This window comes from Orcinus orca, chromosome 6 (genome assembly GCF_937001465.1).
Source record: "Orcinus orca chromosome 6, mOrcOrc1.1, whole genome shotgun sequence".
In the NCBI taxonomy this organism is placed as follows: domain Eukaryota; kingdom Metazoa; phylum Chordata; class Mammalia; order Artiodactyla; family Delphinidae; genus Orcinus; species Orcinus orca.
In genome coordinates this window covers 69,814,845-69,836,964 of record NC_064564.1, presented here as the reverse complement: position 1 = coordinate 69,836,964, position 22,120 = coordinate 69,814,845, and the positions used below count along the sequence as shown (strand labels likewise).

The following is a 22,120-nucleotide window of genomic DNA, read 5'->3' as shown; positions in this document are numbered from 1 at the left end:
CTTGCTACTCTGAAACTACAAAGATAAGCCTCAAAAAGTTTACAATCAAGGATAGTTTACAATTAGGATGATTTTCAACTCATGATTTTCTTTGTAAAAAAATGCATAAAATTCCGATATCCAATGTGGTACGAACAAAGACACTCTACTTACTAAAATATTCCACATAATAATTACCATAATTTTCAAAGAAATACAAAGAACAAGTTCACTTAACATTAATACTACATTGAACAGTTTTTTTAAAAAAACTACACTTGGATCTTGAACAATTATCTTCATCACTACGAATATTTATTTTCTCTGTAAAACAGATAAACTACAGAAATTCAAGTTAAAGAATCCAGTTGACACGATGCTGGATAACAAAGTAGCTTACTATAATTAGAAACTCCATTTTCTATTAACAGGAGTAGTAAAGCTGAGGATTCTTTAAAACTTCCTCAATTCTTCAGGAAAGTTTAATCACTAGACTATTTGTTCCCAATACTGGTTTTATGCTACCTGAAGGTATAGCTAATTATTTCAAAGAACAACCAAATTCTCAAAAATAAATCAACTTCAGTTCACTGAAAAGCGGGTTTCAACAGTATGTACATCACAATCCCATTTTTATTCAAGTAAATTTCATAAGAATAAAGATTGAATGTGCACATCTCAAAATATAGACAGTTGCAATCTTCAAATTGGAGGGCTCCTATATTTAACTTTTTTTTGGCTTTTATAACATTTTGCTCTTTTCTATTTGGCTTATATTTTCTATAACAAACATATTTTAATAAGGAAAAAGTTACAAAAATATTTAAGTTCAGTCTAATGTGAATCATAGCTAAATATCAAATGAAGTGTTCAGGCAGGATTACAAAACAACAGAGTACCATATTCTAAAATGATAGGGAATCAATCACCTCCTTGCAGTCTATTATTTATGTCAAGATCATCTGTAGCAAATCTTGGAGTGGAGGGAGACCTCCCTTTTAAACCCAAGAGCGTATTTAGTGACTGTTGTCTATCCCAAAACTCTTTTCCCACTAGCAAGAATATGCTTAGGGTAGGCAAACCAATTTAAATATCCATAAGTCTAAAGAGAACCCAATTAGGAACATACAGGTATTTAAACAAAAAATGTTCTAAATGCCAAATTGCAACTATTTCCATATTTATTCCTCTGTTGCTCTGAGTAACAGTGAACAGCTGAATCAACTGAATTACTGTTAAAGAAGACAGGAAGTGAATCAACTCTTTTCTTTTTTTTTTTTTGCGGTACGTGGGCCTCTCACTGCTGTGGCCCAGACCAGGGCACGAACCTGCATCCCCTGCATCGGCAGGCAGACTCTCAACCACTGCGCCACCAGGGAAGCCCTCAACTCTTTTTTAATAATCATTTTCAATCCCAAAGAAATTGTATGAGAACAAGAAAATATTTTTAAACGTGAACATCTTCCAAGTTCCTCACAAAAAACTCCTGTGCTCAGCACTCACTTTATGCTATAATATAGTTTTAAATAAAGAAAAGATCTTCCTTGACTATGTTTTTATGTTTCTCAGCTTGTTTTGTTTTTCATATCAATCATTTTCTTTTTCCATTTAGCCAGTAATCAATATATACTTTAAATAAATGAATACCTAGAAGCTTCATTGATAAGGCCATCAGGTTTTTCTTCTGCTAAATGCTAAATAAAAACAAAGTTTGAACAAAAGTTACTGTGGTGTAACACATAACCCAATGTCAACACAAAGGATTTTACTTTAGGGACTCCTTGCTTGCCTCTAATAAAAACTTCAACAAGTTCTATTACTGAATACCCAAATTCAGGACTAACTTTTCTATCTGAACGCATTTTCCTCCTCATTTGTAATTTTTTCCCTACAGTGAACCTGTGAGGTGTGAGGGCTTAAACTTTGTCCCCGATCTCTTTTTTTTCATAAATGGAAAACCCTCCAGATTTAAATAATGTCATAAAAACACAGCACATTATAGTTCAGATTCTAGGCAATTTCCTTTTTACAAAACTGTCTTTGTTCTAAATATTCATTATTACTTATTTAAAAAAAAGAGATAACCACTGAAATTGTACTTTTAAAAAGTCTACTAGACTTTCCTTCATCGTACCCCACCCCCCAGTCCCCACCGCAGAACCATACACACTATGAACTCATACTGGGCCCTTCCAATGCCCTAGAAACAAATTAGCTGTGGGAAGGACACAGCCCTATACCCAGCATAAAGCAGCTTATCATTTTGAAACCCACACTTGAATGATTTGGCCTCTCTGGGCAACTGTTTAGTTTGCACCCTGCCAGAGTCAAGCTAGTGCCAAAAAATACTTTGATGTTGGCTTAGAAGCCCACGAGGTCATTTTGATCTCTCTGGAAGTAGTTATTATTTTTCCATAATCTTATTTATATCCCTAAAGTCACCAGTGTCATAAGGTTCTTCTCTGAAAAATGTTCCACCTTCATTACCTTAACCCTCAATAGATGTTTCCTGTCACAATAAAAAGCTGCCTACTGATGTCAGAGGCAATTTGATTATATAATACTTTTTGTATTTGAATTGAACTCCAGAAATTATTAAATCCTTTTACAAACATTATCTCATTTAGCCTTCATAACGATTATGGGAAATGGCTATTCTCAATTTATAAAAAAGAAGCTAAATCTAACACTGTCACCATCATGGGATACCTTACCATAGGGTGATTTTTCAAAAATGAAAATGGCCTCAATAGAAGGAAAATGAATATAATTTTTAAATCTTTGTGAAAGCTTTTTTTTTTTTTTTTTGCAGTACGTGGGTCTCTCACTGTTGTGGCCTCTCCCGTTGCGGAGCACAGGCTCCGGACACGCAGGCTCAGCAGCCATGGCTCACGGGCCCAGCCGCTCTGCGGCATGTGGGATCTTCCCGGACCAGGGCATGAACCCGTGTCCCCTGCATCGGCAGGCGGACTCTCAACCACTGCGCTACCAGGGAAGCCCTGAGAGCTTTTTATGTCATATAAAATCAGTCTTGCAAACAGCGTTACACAAATGTTAATAACTGCATAAAAGTATATGTATAAAGATTACCTAAAAGTTATATTCAAAATTATTTCATCAAATCAGTTTTACAATTCATGTGAAGAGGTAGATCATTAAGGTATTTGGATAGTTTGGGACCTAAGAGCAAGTTGGTAATCATTTTATTTTATAGTCTTGGTAAAATCCATAGAGAAAACCTTTTTTCTTCTAAAAGTTTGCCAAATTTTATTTTTGGGGAAGCTAGCCTAAACTAAAACTAGAGTAATGATGTACTGATCTCCACTTTAGGTACAACCTTATAAATTCAACTGCAGACCCACTCTGAAATTATGGAAATCACAGAACTTGAAGAATATTGTATTAAAAATTGTTTCTTATCAAAAGACCAAGTTTACTATTTTTGCTAATTACTGTTGGCCTGAGGCTATAACAAATCCTTTCATTACGTCCTCTAGAGAATAAGGGCTATTACCATCCCAGGAATAGTACCTGGCACCCAGGTTCAACAAATACTTATTGAATGAATTCTAGTTAACACCTCCTATTTGTTGACATAGATACATGGATGTTGTTACCTGAAAAGTTCTACATAATGTGCAGCAACAACTCCCTTTCTTTTCAGCAGTAAATCTGTTTAGTAAAGATGTATTTTTAGCAAGGTATCTGTCTCTGAATGATCCTATAATATGGAAGTTCTTTTAAATTTTTGAAATATTTGCAAAATATTGTATTTTTGACCTTTTGGAAGATTTATTTATATATGAATTTGGGACTTTTTGGCTGTGAGCTGGAGGTGTATAAAAAGATATGGTAAGAAAATTAGAGATTGTTTTTGAATATCCATACCTAAATGTAACTAATAAAATAGTATTAATATTTCACAAAGTAACTCATGTTTTTAATGCATCTAATCTAATCTCCAGAAGATTAGAAATTTTCACTCAAAGCTAACGGGGATGGACTAACATTTCATGACCTCTAGGAAGTCAAGAAGTATCAAATATAAAAACATGTTAAAAGTCCCCATAATAAAAACCTGCCAATAGGTACAACTCTATCAAGAATATGATATGTAATAAACATATAAAAAAGCAGAAGAGATAAATGTCCCTGGTTCTATGCACATATGAAGGCTATACAAACATAAACAAATAATAAATGCACACTAACATTTATTTTCTCTGGATATCAGCCCATTTCCCTTATGCAACTTCTTACCTTCCCAAATCAAACTTTGCAAAAAGACTAAAACCAATGTCTGCTATTCAAAAGGACATTCTCCAGTAGCACATTATACACCATTAGTCATTAAGTCAGATGACTCCCAGTTACAAAGTGAAAAAATGGAAATTGTGACATTCTATTTTACCTGTACAGGCAATGAAGGAAAATTTTTTTTCAAACTAGTGTGTGTGTGTGTGCGTGTGTGCGTTGTGTGTATGCGTGTATCCCCAACGGATTCCTCATCTCTGCTTAGAGACTGTGGCTTTTGCTTATACATCAAGAAAAAGACCAGAAAAATTTTGGTACTAATTAATCCAACGTATCAAAAAGCTTAAGGTTCCACCCTCTAACTTAGCACAGCATAAGAAAGAAAGGAATCCTTTGAAATAACACCATCGTATGACACAACTTCATTAAGGGCTTTTCTGCAGAAACAGAGACAAGCTGGAAAGAAAGAAAGAAAAGAAAGAAAGAAAGAAAAAAACACTGTTGTTGACCAAAGTGGAAAGAAATCTAGTGTCAAATATGTCAGTGACATTTTAAAAAAAAGAAGCAGCAGCTATTTCTTTCCAATGGATTGGTTATAGATCTAACACTATTTTAGCTTTTAAGAAAAGATTATTGCATAATGTCAGTCTATTTATTTTCTTGTCTTTTCCAAGCCAAACTGTTTTCTGACTGAATTGTTTCAACAGCTTGTGCAATATAACAGAAGAACCAAAAAGAAACCTCTGACTTGACCTTTTCTGTGTAACTTCATTCATTGATTCTATTGCATTAAATGCTGTCACTTTTGTAGAACTGAAAAGGACAATGTCAGTAGCCTGGGTGTCAAGTCCTGAGAATAGAGAGCTGTCATTTGAAGTTGTCCAGTTATTTGCCCATGATTAAAAAATGAATATTTCAGATCAATGGGTGACAATCCCATTAGAGTGATAGCCCATGATATCAATTACCACTTCAGTTTCAATTTGGCTGGCTGGCCACAAGGTACCATTTCTCAGCTTTACTTCTGATGGGCTGGCTCTGTGAAGCATGACACCCTTAAATTGCTGCCCATTATCCAAGTGTCATTACTTGTACTGCCTCAGAATTCTCTGAATCACAAGCAGCTACTGAGGTCAAGCTTTGCAACCAGAGGTCAAGCTTTGCAACCAGAGGAATTAGACAAGATGGCAAATCCTTTATATAAAGGAAAAGTTATTTATTTGGCACCTGACTTAGAAAATCTAAAGTTTCCATTATCCTGACAGTATGTCAGTTTTGTGTAGGTATATTGATTTAATAATTTAAGATGTTTTATCAAGGTGGGAGGGGGTTAAACGTTTGCTGTGTCTGCATTATTCAGAATGTTGGTTTGGGTTTTTTTTGGCCTCCATCACACTCATGGTAGATTCTATTTAACTCCTTTCCACATCCAAATATACATATAAAATTATTCCCATAATCATAAATACATAGAGTTTGATTTTGGGTCTGGTACTGTAAGTCTATCAAAAAAAAAAGATCCTACTATCCATCCTGAAGCTATCCCAAATTTGGCAATAAATCTATATAGGAGATGGATTCAAACATGCCCTTTAATAAACATTCAGAGTGAAGAATTTGACTTTTTTTTTTTGCTTCCTCTGTAAACATTTTGCTAGAAATATCATGATTTCAGAACAGTTGGAATATTTCTGAGTAAAAACTGTAATATCTGGGGTCTTTCTTTGGTTCTTAAGACTATTAATAAATTTTGACTTAAAAATCTAAAAAGGAATCATCTCCCAAACTTCTCAAATTAGGGTGCTCTATCCCTGAGGGAACTGAAGGGCCAATGAAGGGGTATTGGTAATCATTTGACAAGCTTGCCATACTAATTAAAGGTTTGGAAGAAAAACAAACTTGTTCAAATTAAGAAATTCAGATATATTGTCGGGTAGAATACAAAATGGACATGAATTTTTAAACATTAAATTTAAACTTCTAAGAAACGATTACTTTGGGCACTATTCATATCGCCAGACTGGGTCAGGAGATGGAGGATAATTTCACTCCCTTCTGCCTCTAGTAATTTTTCACTTGGAAAGTTGAGAAACACCACTTTACTTTATGCGGAAACATGCATTTTAAAATCTTACTAAGTGCATTTTGTGAACTGAAATTCATTTAAATGCATTTCAGGACCTTGCTAGTCGCAAAACATTCACAGCAAGATACCTTTTAAAGGAGAGTTTCTCCTCCCTAAACCTAGGCATAAATCCTGATTTCTTCAAAATATGGGAAAGCAATATATTTTTTAAAAACTCAATCATCTGCAGCTTGTGTCTGACAGCAGTTTAACAAGAAAAATAAGCTCTCATATGCTTTATCAAGCTCAATTTCCTCTATCAAACAGAAAAACTTATCAACATTGGGGTGAATCCTAGTGAGGGGTTACACATACCCAAACTTTATCCTGTATTACCCTTATTACAAAATATTACACTTCAAACTTTTATCACATCAAGCCAGAGAAGCAGAAAATAAACATTTAACTTAGAAACACAAAATAATAATTAAAAGACACACACAAATTTCATCTATTGTTCAGGATACTTTAAAAAAAAACTTTTTTTTTTTACCATAAGTATTTGCTTTATTATTCTTCATGCTTTTTAAACTTCCAAAATATGATATATTAAATTAAAAATGTAACTCACTGGCTTAAGACACACAGTTTCTGATAATATTACTGCCACTTTAAAAAGTACTATCTTTTACATTTACAGTAGAAAAATATTTTTGTTAAGGATATTTCAAACAGACACAAACTTAGAAAAACTAATATAATCAATCCCCATATAACCAGCTCTTAACAATTAGTAACTCATAGCAATCTTTCAACTTACATTTAATCCATATTTTGAATCCACAACAGTTATGATACCTACAAAGGAATAAATCTTTTAATCATCTTTATATTTAAAAATTAAAACTAGTCTATTTCAGTTCACAAATGTCACTCAATAAAATACTGGTTTTTTTCTCTTGCCAGCACAGCAATTTAATTCAATTCCATTAGTAAGCAGATGCATTTCAAACATGAACCTAGCACTATTTTAAGGCACTAGATGGGACATAATAAAAACAAATATTTAAAATTAAACAAACAAATAAAAAGGAAAATAAGATTTCTCTGGCCTTTAAAAAGCTTACAATCCAAAACATGAGACAAATTTTATAATATAAAGTGGAATGTGATAAATTACACAAGACAGCTTATCTTTATTTTCACATAATCAAAATCGAGACTTTTCTTATTTAAATTATTGCTTAACAAATCTGAGGCATCTTAGAATATCCCTCACCAATCTAACTCACACAACTGTTTTATCTAAGGTGTACCTAAGTTTCCAAATGATCAATTTGTTTGGCAGTCTCTGAATTTATATGCTAAATAATTTTTTCGAAGGACAACAGCAGAATGAGTTTGATGACACCTAAGGAATTTAACCAGCTACATTCCATATATATTAGGGCCAAATGATGAGGCCCAGCTTCAAACATTCTTAAAGTTCACCCCTTAGTCTATGAAAAATATGGTCTACAGAAACGTGAAGAATCAGGTGTGGGGTGTTGCAGGGAACATATTTGCCTAATCCAGAAGGTTTCTAATGTGTCTTAAATGAAGTCTACGAATAAGATTGCCCAAAAGTGTTATGGTAAAGAGAGCAAGGGGTAGGGGGCTTTGTTTCATTCTTATTTTTAACGGAAAATGAAAGCAGAAATTTGATCCTCATACTATATATGTTATTTAAAATAAAAAGCTCTAATATATACTAAGCACATAAATTAAACAACAGGGAATATAGAAAATCTACATAGTATTTTAAAAGGAAAACCTTAATGGAAGCACTAAACTGGTAGTTGAGATTATGATTGATACCTAGTTCTACTACTGTCTGGGGCTTCAGAGTCAGTATGAACAAAGACTTATTTCATCATCAAACTAAACAAGCTTAAAAAGAGTACCAATACAAGGAATTAAAAGTATAATATGAATAAACAAAAATGATCTTAACCATAACATTAACATTTTACTTGAAAATTTTTTTAAAAATTCATTTCTAAACTTACCATCAAGATAAATATCAACCCCTAATTCAGCATCAACCCAAAACATAGAAGCTACAGCACCTGAAAATATATGATAATATTCATCAAATAAAAATATTTCTTCAAACTAGGAAACAAAATTCTATCCATAATGTTTTAATTTGCCCCAATGGAATTAGCAGGCAAACACATATATGAATTAAATATGGGTTTTCAATCTTCTTAAGGAAATTACAGTGATAGAACCATTTACTATTTTATACCCATTTCTTCCCCTCTCTCTACTTAAATAAACAAAAAAAAAAACAACTCTTATTACATACAAACCCAATATAAAGCTTTCACCAATACCATAATAATTTACCAATAAATAATATCAAATAATTTGGGCAGAATGGCTGTGTGCACACAGGTCTTATTTTTATTTTCTCCCTCCTGAATATAATAATCATACAGTTCACAAATAATTATCTCCCTAAAGTAAAGCAAAGCAAAACATAGATAAATCCAAAATCACTTGTCCAAAAATTTTTTTAATTTTTTAAAATTTACTTGTAAGTTTTACAGAAGAATAAAAGTAAGATTATACACTCTATGTCCTTACTAATAAATCCTTACACTATTTATTAGCACTGATATAAAATTTGGAAATTTTTTTTAATTGAGGAAAAATAATTTCTAAATAAGAAATTAAAACTTGTTTTTGACAAAAACTGGTTCAATACCAACCCACACACCCTGATTAGTATGCCACAACACAAGAAAAAAGAAAACTGACAGTAAAGAAAGAATTTGATTTTTCAAAGCATCACAGGTCCAGTTAGTGACAGAGCTGTCTAAAAGGATGAGTCCTGGGGAAAAACAAGGATAACTGAACTCATTCCAATGTCTAAAGCTGTCCACCTACCCTGATGAGATGTGGTCTCCCAAGCATCACTCTGTGTCAACAATGAAATACCTGTCAGCAGTTTACAGTGATTACTCATGCAGGATATAGCAAGGGCCACAAGATCTAATGGTTTCCTGATATGTATTGATTTTTTCCCAAAAACTTAATAGTTTTCCAATTTGACTGAAATAGGATTTGTGAGTAACAGGGGCTGAATCAATGCCTGTCCTTTTCAAGGAAATTACTTTACCATGACAATTATTTAGCTTAGAACTGGAGAGTGTCAGTCTTCTAAACAGGAAACAACTGAATTGTCAATAAGAATTTTCTTCACTTACTTGGCTAACAACATGATATTAATTAATGGAGAAAAGTAAATCTATTGTGAGTATCATTACCCCAAACAATAAGTTATTTTTTAAAAGTATAAATTTTTTTCACTCAGTAAAATTCCCAGCACTGTACATAAATCTTTTCTTAAATTCACTGATTTCTATTCAGAGAGCTTATAAGTCCGATAGTTAACATTTGCCTAGCATTAAGTTGAACTGTAAGAGTGTATTAGAGCTTTTATTCTAAATCTGATGTGTATCTTTGGCTTAATACTTACTTACCAGACTACAAAAGAAAGAACTACTTAAAATTTGGATGCAGGTGTTTAACAGGGGAAGTAAAGACGAGAGAATGAAGTTAATTAGTGATTCTAAACCCAGGGTAATTTTTCTCCCCAGGGAATATTTGGCAATGCCTGGAGAAATTTTTGGTCATCTAAACTACACGAATGCTACTGGCATGTAGTAGGTAGAAGCCAGGGATTCTCTTAAACATCCTACAATACACAAGACGGCCTCCTAAAATAAAGAATTATTCAACCCAAAATGTCATTTGTACCAAGGTTAAAAAACGCTGAGCTAAATTACAGAATCTCCCTTCTTCAAAACCTAACAAAACAAAAAATAAAAATAAAATAAAATTTTGAAAGCCAAATTTTATCAACAGCAACCAAATATACAACTTCCTGCCATAATTTCTGAATGATAGTAAAAATAAAAAACACAAAGTTCTATGTGATGTATGATAGTTGTTAATTCTACCCCAATACTCAACAAGAGGTTATAGATAAGTAGTTTACAAAATCCTAATATTTATCAGAAATAGCCTTCAAAATGGTGAGAAGTAGAACTGAGGGAGAAATAAGCAATACAGGAAAAAGCCAACAAAGAAACTTCAAGGGTAAAATTTTCTAACCATCTCCACACTTTCAGGGGAGGGGGTCACTTTCTAGGGCTCAGAGCAAAATGAAGACAGAAGTATGAAGCTCAAGGATGTCCCTGCAAAAGGTACGGGAAATCTATTCATGAGTAGTTTGAGCTAATACAGGAGGGGAACACTTGGTATTGTAGGAGAGCAGAGCCTAAAAATCATATTGCCCATCTGGCTCTCGCAATCACTTCATTTCTCTCTGCTTCCCCATCCCCGCTCCCAGCTATACCCAGCTTTCAAACTAAGGCTCAAGAGAAAAACAAGTTTAGGTAACATGGACCTAATGTCATGAACACCACATCTAAGTAGACAGTTCTCTGAGCCTCCTACATCAATCATAAACATGGTAACAAAAACTATGCACGTTACTACAGATTAAAAGAAGCAGAAAGCAGATAAAAGGAGGGATAGAATAAAATGAACAAATGAATGGGGAATACAGATGGCAAAGAACCTGTTCTGGAAGGAAACATAATTGAAGAAACCAAAGAAAATTCCTAAGGGCTTCTTTATAATAAGAAAGATAAAAACAATATAATCTTAATTAAAAACAAGCTCTAGGGAATTCCATGGCAGTCCAGTGGTTAGGACTTGGCACTTTCACTGCTGTGGCCCAGGTTCAATCCCTCGTCAGGGAACTAAGATCCTGCACGACGTGGCCAATAAATAAATAAATAATTTTTAAAAAGATGAAAAAGAAACAAGTAAAACTATTTTTTTAAAAAAAGGAAAGAACTTAAAAAAAATTCTCCAAAGCAAAATAAAACAGAATAATATGAAAAGGTAGTTTATAATGCTGAAGAAATAAAACTTAGGGCCAATGTACCATTACTTAATCAATTAATTCATCAACAGACATTGGTGGAAACAATTACGGGCAAAAAGGAAGATTTGAGATGATTACAGTAAATGCAGAAGCAAAAGACATATCAAAACAATTAGAAGATAATAAATATGGAGAACAAAAGAAAATTCAATATATGAAAAATTCGTGTCATAAAGAAGAGAACCCAATAATTTGACAGAAAAATTCTTCATGGTAATAAATAAGGAAAATATCCCTAAATGAAGCACTAACCCTACAGACTAAAGAGTATATTGTAATCCAGGAAAACATGATTATGAATGACACCTAGATGTATCTTGGTTATATTACTGAACTTTAAAAATAAAGAAAATGTTTTTCAGGCATTTTAGATGAAAAAGCAAGTCACTTTCAAGGAGGCAGGAAAAAAATCAGATTTTTCTATAGTAAAATTCATTGCTCCAATATAATAAAATGACCACAAAGTTCTAACAGAAGTGTTCTCTGAGGATATTACCTCCTGCCAAGTTGTTTTTCAAGAATGAAAACCACAGGCAGACATTCTCAAACACTAAAGGAAACAACAGCATTGAAACTCAAAGAATAAAGCACTCACAAATCCTTCCCAATGAAAAGAGAAAAATACTGCACAAGGAAATCCAGCCAATCAAAAATACTATGAGATCATGATGCAACATTTTCAAAGTTCTGAAGGAAAGAAATTGTGATACGAAAATTTTATACCTAGCCAAGTAATCCTTCAAGTATATATATATAAAAAAAAGACAAGCATTCTCAAGCAATGAAGTATGCGAGATCTAAAGGAATACAGCACTGAAAGCTTGAAAAGATTACCTGACCATGAAATTCAGTCAATCAAGAGATTGATCAACTCAGGAATGGAGGAGCCATAGTGCTGGTAAAACAGTTTAGACACAGGACTAAACAAAGTATGACAGAATATAAATGTTAGAAACCTTGACAACATAGCAAAGAATACAATGAACCAAAACCAAATGGGAGAAGGCGGAAGTGTTTTAACTCCCTCATCCTTTATGCCAGAGAGTCAATAGGTACTACCCTGAAAATTTAAACATGTAATTTAAAAAATAACTTGTCCAATTTATGTTCTTTATAATTTTTTTTTCCTTAACTCATATCTCTTACAGTGAAGAAGCATTTATCTGACATTCAGCAATTCTTTCACTTCTTTCAAGTTCTCTTCTTTTAGGTTCAAGTAGAACTACATTAATAATTATTTAGAATAGCACAAAGAATGTGATCCTATTTTATAAAATTACTTCTGCATATTTACACATGGAGTGGGGTTTCCCAAACTTATGCATGTGTAAGAATCACCTGGGGGGCTTATTAAAACAGATTGCTGGGTCCCACCCTTAGAGATTCTGATTCCATAGATCTCAGATGAGGCCCAAGAATCTGTATTTTTCCCAAGCTACCAGCTGAGGCTGATGCTGTCATTCAACATACCATAGCAAGTAGCCCTGGCACAGAGAAATCCTTGGAATAAAATTTACCTGGTTGTATTTTACAGTAGTGAGATATAGGACAACATTTTTTTTAACTTTCTTCTTTGTATTTTCTTAGTTACTGTTCAAATTTTTTTTAATGATCAATGTTTCATTTCTACCCAAACAATAAAAATCATTATTCTAAAGAAAGAAGAAACATCAAACTGTTTATACCTACAAAAGCTTTTTGTACAAAAGCTTTCTCTGAGATTTTTATTTAATTTTTACTTCCTCTGAAAAGCTACACTGTGTTTTAGTAAATTCACCTACTCTCAAAATTACAAGAATTTTTCTCTATGCAGTGGCTACAATGAAAGAAACTGATATTTTCTATTTCAAAAAGAGGCACACAATATACTTTCCCACCTTACCAGATTTAAATTAATATTTAACATCAATGTAATGGTCCAAGTCCTATCATCAGTCAGACCTCTTGGAAATGTACGAAAATGTATGAAAAATTCATGCCTACTGTAAGGACCAAAAAAGCCTAACTCAATCCTAATCTGAAAATATAGGGACAATGTTATTACATAATACTTCAAAATAAAGTAACAATTGATTACATTTGAACCTTCAGTACACTCCAATATTTCTTTTAAACAATTAGGACCCCTTCAATAAATTATTCCCAAACAATTCTTTAATACAGTTTTATGGTGCAATGCCATAGACCCAGATCAAAAAACAAATAATGGTATGGGTCAGCCTTACAAAACTAAATGTTCTGCATACTTGGAATAAAGATGTTAAGGAACAGAAACCCATTGTTAGAAACAGGTAGACTTTGTGTAGCTTTCAACAGGGAAGTTTGGATGTAATTCCATTCAGAGGTAAAAATTTCATAATCATTATTAATTGCACACCAGAAAAAAAGGCTTGATTTAACTCTCTACCTTATGACAATATTTACAAATAAAATTATTTCAAGTTTAATAGTAGAAAAACAAAATGCTAACAATTAATTTAAAGGGAATAAGTATTTCTGGGATTTAACTCCAAAAGTCCTTAGATATCTCTAAATGACCCTCTATGAAAACTGGATTAAAAAGCAATCAGGGGCTTCCCTGGCGGTGCAGTGGTTGAGAGTCCGCCTGCCAATGCAGGGGACACGGGTTCGTGCCCCGGTCCGGGAAGATCCCACATGCCGCGGAGCGGCTGGGCCCGTAAGCCATGGCCACTGAGCCTGTGCTCTGCAACGGGAGAGGCCACAACAGTGAGAGGCCCACGTACAGAAAAAAAAAAAAAAAAAAAAGCAATCAGAATTAAGATCTCTGTAGAGCAGAACCAACCAAATATATACTAGAGGTAGAATGTCTCCTTTTTCCCTACATTTTATTAGATTTTCCTAATATTTTTAACAACTTTTGTTCATGCCAATAACCCTAAATTAATCGATAGAACTTCAAATTTTATTAGTATGTTAAAATTACCAAACACTTTGATCATCATTCATCTGCCAAAGAAATATGACAACTCAGTATTTTTTCTCCTTTAAAGCAAAATTAACAAATTTTTAATCTAGAGTAAAGCTTTAATACTCATTTTAGATATTCCTCTAGTCCATTTATTTTTAAATGTTTAAGAACTATATTCTGGTTATTAATAATGACATTTCTTACCAGGATCTGCTAATCCAGTGGTCTCTAACAGTATGTAATCAAATTTCCCTTTCTTCTGCATCAAATTCTCAATAGCTTTAAGGCCACTGTCCCTGGAGAATGCCAAAACATGATATACATTGATTGCCTGAATATTTTAAAGTGATCATCACAAACATTTAAAAATATATTTAGCAACCAGGGATAAAGATCTCTTTAGGCATGTGGAAATTTACCTCAGTCCCAAGTATTTACCAGTTTGGGGGAGGGGAGGGAAATGGATGCATATATGCTGACAGGTAACAAGAAGTCAGATACTTGATGAGTTAATACTTTAATTTTATTAAAATTAAAAGCAGAGGGAATTTTAATATACCTGACTAAAGTAAGTCAGAACCTGTTATTTTTATAGCTTTATGAAAGAAAAAAATCCATACAGAAAATGACAAAATTTAGGAATTACAGTAGCTTAATATAACAGCTAAAGGGACACTATAATTAAATACCTTTCAATTCTGTTCTGAATTAGAGTAGCAGGCTTTAATTTCCTTTTTTTCTTAACAATATCAAAAGTGCAAGAAAATATTTAATTTTAATTGTCTAAGAAAATCTGTTAAGTTTTAGCCTTGTTAATACACTTGACTCAAACACCTAAGATAGTAAATGATGTAGAAGAAATTTAATTCACTAGAATATACAAAATCAACCATATGGGTATTAATTTTCCTAATTTGCTCAACATTTGAGTGACTACTATGTGTCACTCCTTTTCTAAGAGCTGTTATATTGGTGAATAAAACACTGTCCTTGGAAACAACTATAACTGGTGGAACAGGATGTGAGGTTTTTCTCTTTTTTCATGGTCATTTATTTTTGTTTTTAGAGGTTGAATTCTTGGAAATAAGACCAATGACTTATTAAATTCAGAATAATCATTTTTTATACATTAAATGAGACTTTCATTCATCACAGGGATTATTAATTAAAACCTGACATCAAAAACAACAACAAAAACTCAATAAAAGGACCACAGCATTAGAGCAGATAGAAAAACAAGGCATCAAGAAATGCTTTAAGAAAATGCATACTAATAAGTCGTTTACTTGAAAATACAGTGAAGAAGATTATGTAGATTCAGTTAATTTACATAAGGAAATCAAAGCTAGAAATATAACCAATAAACATTTCCAGAAGCCAACAAGCACACAGTAAAAACATTCCTCACTTTACGGAACAGCAGAGGCAACCGTTTCTAAGTTCCAGCCATTCTTCATAGAGTTCTCCACCTTGGCTGACAGCTAAGGATTTCTCCAACGCACTTCCTAGAATGATTAACAAGAAGCACTCTTTAGATTATGTCCACTAGTCAACCAAAAACAAAGATGAGTATACTCAATAATGGAGCAGATTTCAAAGCAGACGATACACTTCGTAACTTTTATTCTTTCATTCTATTCAGGCTGCCTCAATATTTTAAACTATACTACTCTAGATTATTTTAGCTTTTCTTTCTTTTAGAGAATTTAAACCCCTAAAGAGGCAAATGTAAAATCTACTTCGTCTTTAGGCCTCTTACTAGCCTGCTCCCATTTCCTAATAAAGTAGCTATTTTAAAGGCGTTCTTTCTTGTCCATGGCCAACTCTCTAGATAGACCAGTATGTTTATATATTGGTTTTTATATGCCCTTCAATCTCTTACCTATGTTTTCTTTTCATTCTTCCTCTAAATTGTTTCTGTGTCTACTAGACAGACTGTTCAGTATTCCCCATATGAGTTATACCCTTAGTTCATTTTGAGGAAGTTTTGCTTGGCCAGGGTACCAATGTGCTCACTTAAAAATTAAATTTTAATCAAATACACATACGTTTCCTAGCAATGCTTACTTGAGAAAGGATAAAGTATATTTGAGAGCCTGAGATGCTTGTTATCAAATAAGAATTATTTAAAAGTCTTACTTTTCCTCCAGTAAAGAAACATACCCAAGCCAGGAAAGAGTTCTAAATATCCAGTAAAGCAAATGACCAACAACAACAACAAAAACCTGAATCATTTTTCACTTACATATATTTTTTGTTTATACTTCAGTTAGGCAATGATAAAGAGTTTTGAAAGGGGCTGCTACATATTTCAGGGTGTAGAGAACATTAATAAAATGAAAAGCAAAGTATTACAAATGCTGTAAAGGACAAAGTTGTGAAAAAGGTCCAGAAAGAGTGAAGAAAGATAGTAAGAAATAATAATAAATGTAATCAGTGTCCAACAGAAGATCAGTTAATAAGAAGTTAGAATTAAAAACTATGATTAAAAAATCTTAGGATTTTTATTTTTGTCTAACAAGACTCTTTAGTTTACTGAAACTATCTTCAGTTTGCTAAAACTAGAAATAAAGTTCAACTAACAGGCCTCCCATCCTGTTAATAATCCTAGCTCCTTTACCAATTTGTAACTGAAAAAAAAGTATAATTTAAGAAATACCCTAACTGAAGTTATATTTTTTGGCTAAACATGAGATTTATTAAAATTCACACTTGAGAAGAAAAGCTTATAAAAGAAATCAGAGAATTGTGTCTAACACTGCTGTATACATTTTTTTTAAACACAGTTCAATATTAAATACAAAAAAACTGGAATGTTAAATATACACATTTTCACAGATAAAGGAAGTTGCTTGAGGATGGAGACCACATGTTTAACTTATTTTTTAAATCTTCTGTTTTAACTGTTTTGCAGAATAATAAACGTTCAACAAGATAAACTTATAAGCCTGAAGCATTTTCAAATATATTTCAAAAGTTGCAATTATACAATACAGTCAGTACAAAAGGACCTTCCTAGTTGGTACAAAAATCTTCCTGAAAGATATTCTTTCATATCCTTAGATTTTTACTTCTGGAGATATTTATTTTATGCAAAAATCTAATTTAATTCTGTTGGTATGAATTCTAAAGTTAAACAAAATAAAATTTTAAAGAAATTATCTTATTTCAGTATCTCGAATCCATACAAAATAAAGCTTAACATAAATGAATCTAATTTTTCCAAAACTATCTACAGCAATGTGTTCACATTATCATGTCTTGCCTTTTCATTTTAAAATATGGAATATCAATTCACCAGTTGAATTAACTGTCCAATAAATTCTTGCAGCATGGCATTTACTGAACTTTACTTACCTTCCCCGAATTCATTTAAAATCACTGCTATTCTTTTACTATGTTGCTCTGTCAAAATATAGTTCAGAAGTGTTGTCTTCCCAGCACCTATAAAATATGTTTCAAATAACAAAATTCAAAGACTAATTTTAGAGACACAAAAAAAGATATAAAGGGACTTCCCTGGTGGTCCAGTGGTAAAGAATCCGCCTTACAGTGCAGGGGATGCAGGTTTGATCCCTGGTCAGGGAACTGACCCATATGCCGCGGGGCAACTAAGCCCGAGTGCCACAACTACTGAGCTTGCGGGCCTCAACTAGAGAGCCTGCGTGCTGCAAACTACAGAGCCCACGCGCCCTGGAGTCCGCGCGCCACAACCAGAGAGAGAAAACCCGCACACCACAACTAGAGAGAAGCCTGAGCGCTGCAATGAAGAGCCCATGCACCGCAAAGAAAGATCCCGCGTGCCTCAACAAAGATCCCACATGCCACAACTAAGACCCGATGCAGCCAAAATAAATTAATAAATTAAAGTCTTAAAAAAAAGATATAAAGAGTCCTAACACTCTTTAAAATTTGCATGCTATTCAAATATTTATTTGAATAAATATATTTATTTATTTAACAATGGTAAAAGAAGATTCTAGAGGAAAAGATTAAAGTATCCTTTGAAAACTATTAAAAATGCTTTATGCTAACATAAAATTTTATAAATATTTACAAATACTCCAACAAGGTGCGTCACATAGATTTCTTTGACCTCATATGACAAAAAAATATACCTTCTATATAACTTACACAATTAATGTAAGGGCATCTAAATTTTCTATTAAATAAGGAATTATTGAAGTAAGGGCTCCTAAGGAATAAAGTACTTGTGTAGTTTACAAAACATAAAATATTTAAATCCCTTCACACGATGACAATGTTTCTTAGTCAAGAATATATGGTTTACTTCCCCAGAATTTACACATAAAGACCTTTCTTTTATTTTAACATTCACCATTAACCAGACACAAATTCAGAATATCTATATGGCTACTTTTAGTATGCTTAAAGCAATCTATAAAATTGATTACACACACACACACACACACACACACAATGGAGAATGGACCTAGGAAATGTTAACAAAAGACACAATAATCAGTATTAGGAAAGAAAAGTTCATAAAGCTATGCTAACTCTATCCAGTAGGTGGCACATTACACCTAATACATTCAGCTCAAGCAGAAAAAAAACTTGTCTTGTGAACCATACATACCAAAGTCCATGGAGGGGAAAACAAACAAACAAACAAAAAAAACCCTAATTGCATACACATACTAGTGCAGTTCAACTGTATAAATATGTCATTTATTTACCTATTTTTCTGCTGGTGCGCATTTGGGTTGTTTCTAGTGTTTTGCTATTACAAATAATGCTGCTAAGAACTTTTACAGGTAAGCTTGTACACATCTTCCGAAGTACATTTACAAGATCTCTAGGGTATAACTAGGAGGGATTTACTGAGTAATAGGGTATTAATATCTTCAACTTTTTTGGGTCACATTCGTATAAAGCTATCAAAGGGATAGAAGGCTTGTATTTAGCGGGCTTTAGGAAGCTCAGTATCACTAAAGTTTGACATTTAGAATGGAAGGGACAGACCTTAAGCACACAGGGCAATGAGAAAATTCTTAAAACCAGTCCAAGTGTGAGACAGGTGCCCTGAGCATGAGTGCTGCACTAAGCAGTGGCAGTGAAAATGGAAAGGAAGGGGTGGATGTAGGAGACCTAACAGAATTACTAGGGCTTCATAATTAACCATATTATGAAGCAAAAGACGTTAAAACACAGTTCCGTCACTCAAAAGTCTCCTATGGACCAGATTTTACACTGAGCCTTGGTGAAAAGTGCACAAGACACAGACAAACTCGCTCTACCTTCAGGAAGCTTAGAAACATTAAAGGAAGTGGGAGAAGGAGGGGAATTCAGAGCAATAAAGAAGCAATTATGTCATGGGATGACACATTCAATAGATATACAAGATGTCAGGGAGCACCTAAGAGGGACATCTAGCCAGAGGACTAACAGAAGAAAGTATTCCTGGAGCCAAGACACTTGGCACATTGTAGAAGTAAAAGTCGTTCAGTGTGGCTGGGCCACAGTTTCGCAGGCTAAAGAGGTGGTCAAGAACCAGATTGTAAAGCTCTTGTAATTCATGTTAAGGAATTTGAACTTTAACCCAAATAGAAACCACTGAAGGGTGTGACAAAGTCGATTGACATTCATAAAGATCATTAAGGCTCAAATACAGAGAATATATTAAAGGGCAGCATGACTCAAGACCAGTTAGGAAGCTTTTAGAATATTGCAGATGGTTGGGCTCACAGAAGCAACCATCATTCATGATGGGATGGTAACATGAAGTTTTAGACATGCTGAGTTTGACATGTCTGTGGGACATCAAAATAGAAACCAGCTGGGTATGAAGTTAAAAGGATGGACAGAGAGGGAAAAAAATAAACTTTAAAGGAGAAGCCAGAGAAGTAGGTGGAAAATCTGATGAAAAATGTGATGGAAACCAAGGCAACAAGAGTTCAAGAAAGAGAAAATGGTCAAGAATAAGTAAGGAAACTATCCCCTAGATTCAGCAACAAAGTTGCTGGCATTAGTCCTCCCTCCTAAGCTTCAGACCATTATCTCCAATGCTCTTCTGATCTACCAGTGAGCAAAATGGGGAAAGACAGGAGGGCAAGTCTAAACTATACTGTTTCAGAAAAGAAATTTGCTCAACTTCACAGTAGAGCAGCCTCTGAATAACAGTGGGAAATTCCTTTATTAATAAATAAACTCCTTTATAAAATTAATCCTGAGTAAAAATGAAAATAAACTTAGTCTACAAAGCAACAAAAGAGAAATGCCAGTGATTTAATTCCTATTTTTATATAAAAGGCCCTCAGGTGCACCAAGTTTGTACTTGTCTCCAGCAGCATCTAGAAGTGGTACTGTTTTCCCCAGATCGTTTCACTTTATCTACATTTCTTAACTTTTTCCACACTTTTAATATGGTATTTATTCTAGCCCTTCTAGTTAACTGTAAAGTTTTAAAATAATACTTCTCAAACTTTTCCAGTAAAGTACCTCTAGTGTAAGGGCATAAACTGTCCTTCAGGAAATTGTACTATGTTTATAAAGCTATGAATTCAAGTGATCCCATGAACTCCTGAAAGTCCTCACTTTGAGAAATATAGCCTTTGAGGGCACAGTAATTTTATTCTTACTCTTTCTCCTACAGTACTTTACAAATAGACCTCAAAAAAAAATGTTTGAGATAGAAGTACTTTACACGAAAGGCTGGAAGAGACTGGTTCGTGAGGAAGAGAAATATACTGAGGAATGGTCCTCCGGTGTCGGGCATTTTCAGAAAGGTCACACTTTAAATGGAACAGAGTTATACGGTAGGTATTTCTTGCCCCACTAAGCAGAAGAGAAAAGCAAAGTCAGACAGGTGACTGGAACTATTTCCGTTTTCAAGTGAGGCAGGTGAACTTTAGAAATACAAGGTAACTTGTTAGAGGTCACATGCATAATGAGGGGCGGGTCCGTGCTTCACACTGCAAAGCCAGAACTGGTTTCAAAAATGCGAGGCGAGGCTAATTTTCAATCTCACTTGATAAATGTGACCCTAACTTAGAGGGGTCTGAGCATAACCTCTGAGACGAAAAGCAACCCAGTCGGAGAGCAACTGACCCAGCCCCTACCTCAGAGACATTTGCTGTCGGCCAAAAGGCCCCGATGCCTAAGGAGAACAGGCACCGTCAGCCTCAAACTCACAGGACAACAGCGTTCACTGCATTTTCTGACCGGGACTGTTAGTTACCTAAATACCCGGTGATAATTGTGACTGGGATCTTAGCGCCGGGACCAGACGTTTCCTCCTTCTCCTCTCTTTGCTTCGTCTTAATGGGGACCAATTCAGGACAATCCTCCTCCGCCTGCTCCTCTTCCCCATCCGCAGAGCCAATAGCATGAAACATCCTGGCAAACAGCACAGCACACCTCTACCTAAGAGAAACACCTAGAATCAAGACGCCGGCCCGCAGCTGCGCATGGTAAGCGCGCGGCGCGTGCTTGACGTCATCATGCCGCGACGCGTGGCGCCTCCTGATGCCGCCCACCGTTATCACCTGGTCTCCGGGTGAGGACCGCCTCCCCTCTTAGACACGCCCCCAGGGGAACTGGGCAGGTCCCTGGGGCGTGTTCTCTGAACCGGACCCGAGCGAGGCGGACTTGTTGCGCCCAGACCTGACGTCGTCTCTGTGTGCGCCTTTGTCCTTAAAAGCTAATGGCTGGTTGATGGTAGAGTTGAGTCCCGGGTGGTTGGAACCTGGAGTGAGTAGCCTGTCCTAAACAGCTCTCATGAGGAATAGGCTTTATCAACTTGACATTTCTTAGTATCATTAAAATTTTTTTTTAATTGATAGGAGAAAGAGTGGGAAGCTGTTAACACTGCAAGGTAATTGTAATTTTTCTGCCTGAACTAGTGAAACTTTTTTCTTTTTTATAA

The 22,120-nt window shown here is 34.3% G+C and overlaps 1 protein-coding gene across 2 annotated transcripts in view; it reads right to left on the bottom strand.

Annotated features, from left to right (window-relative positions):
* The window catches only part of ZNG1A (Zn regulated GTPase metalloprotein activator 1A), a 47,864-nt gene extending 26,185 nt beyond the window's left edge, over positions 1-21,679 (bottom strand). The window contains exons 1-7 of one of the 2 annotated variants that reach the window (XM_033440224.2): positions 21,434-21,679; positions 17,590-17,676; positions 15,641-15,737; positions 14,437-14,528; positions 8,347-8,406; positions 7,119-7,156; positions 1,627-1,673 (exon numbers count right to left, since the gene is read on the bottom strand). In XM_033440224.2, the coding sequence (XP_033296115.1) occupies positions 1,627-1,673; positions 7,119-7,156; positions 8,347-8,406; positions 14,437-14,528; positions 15,641-15,737; positions 17,590-17,676; positions 21,434-21,590 (578 nt within the window). In that variant the 5' untranslated portion in view covers positions 21,591-21,679. The remainder of the gene's footprint in view (positions 1-1,626; positions 1,674-7,118; positions 7,157-8,346; positions 8,407-14,436; positions 14,529-15,640; positions 15,738-17,589; positions 17,677-21,433) is intronic. The other variant, XM_004276425.4, reaches the window with a different exon arrangement.
* Between the last annotated feature and the right edge of the window lie 441 nt (positions 21,680-22,120).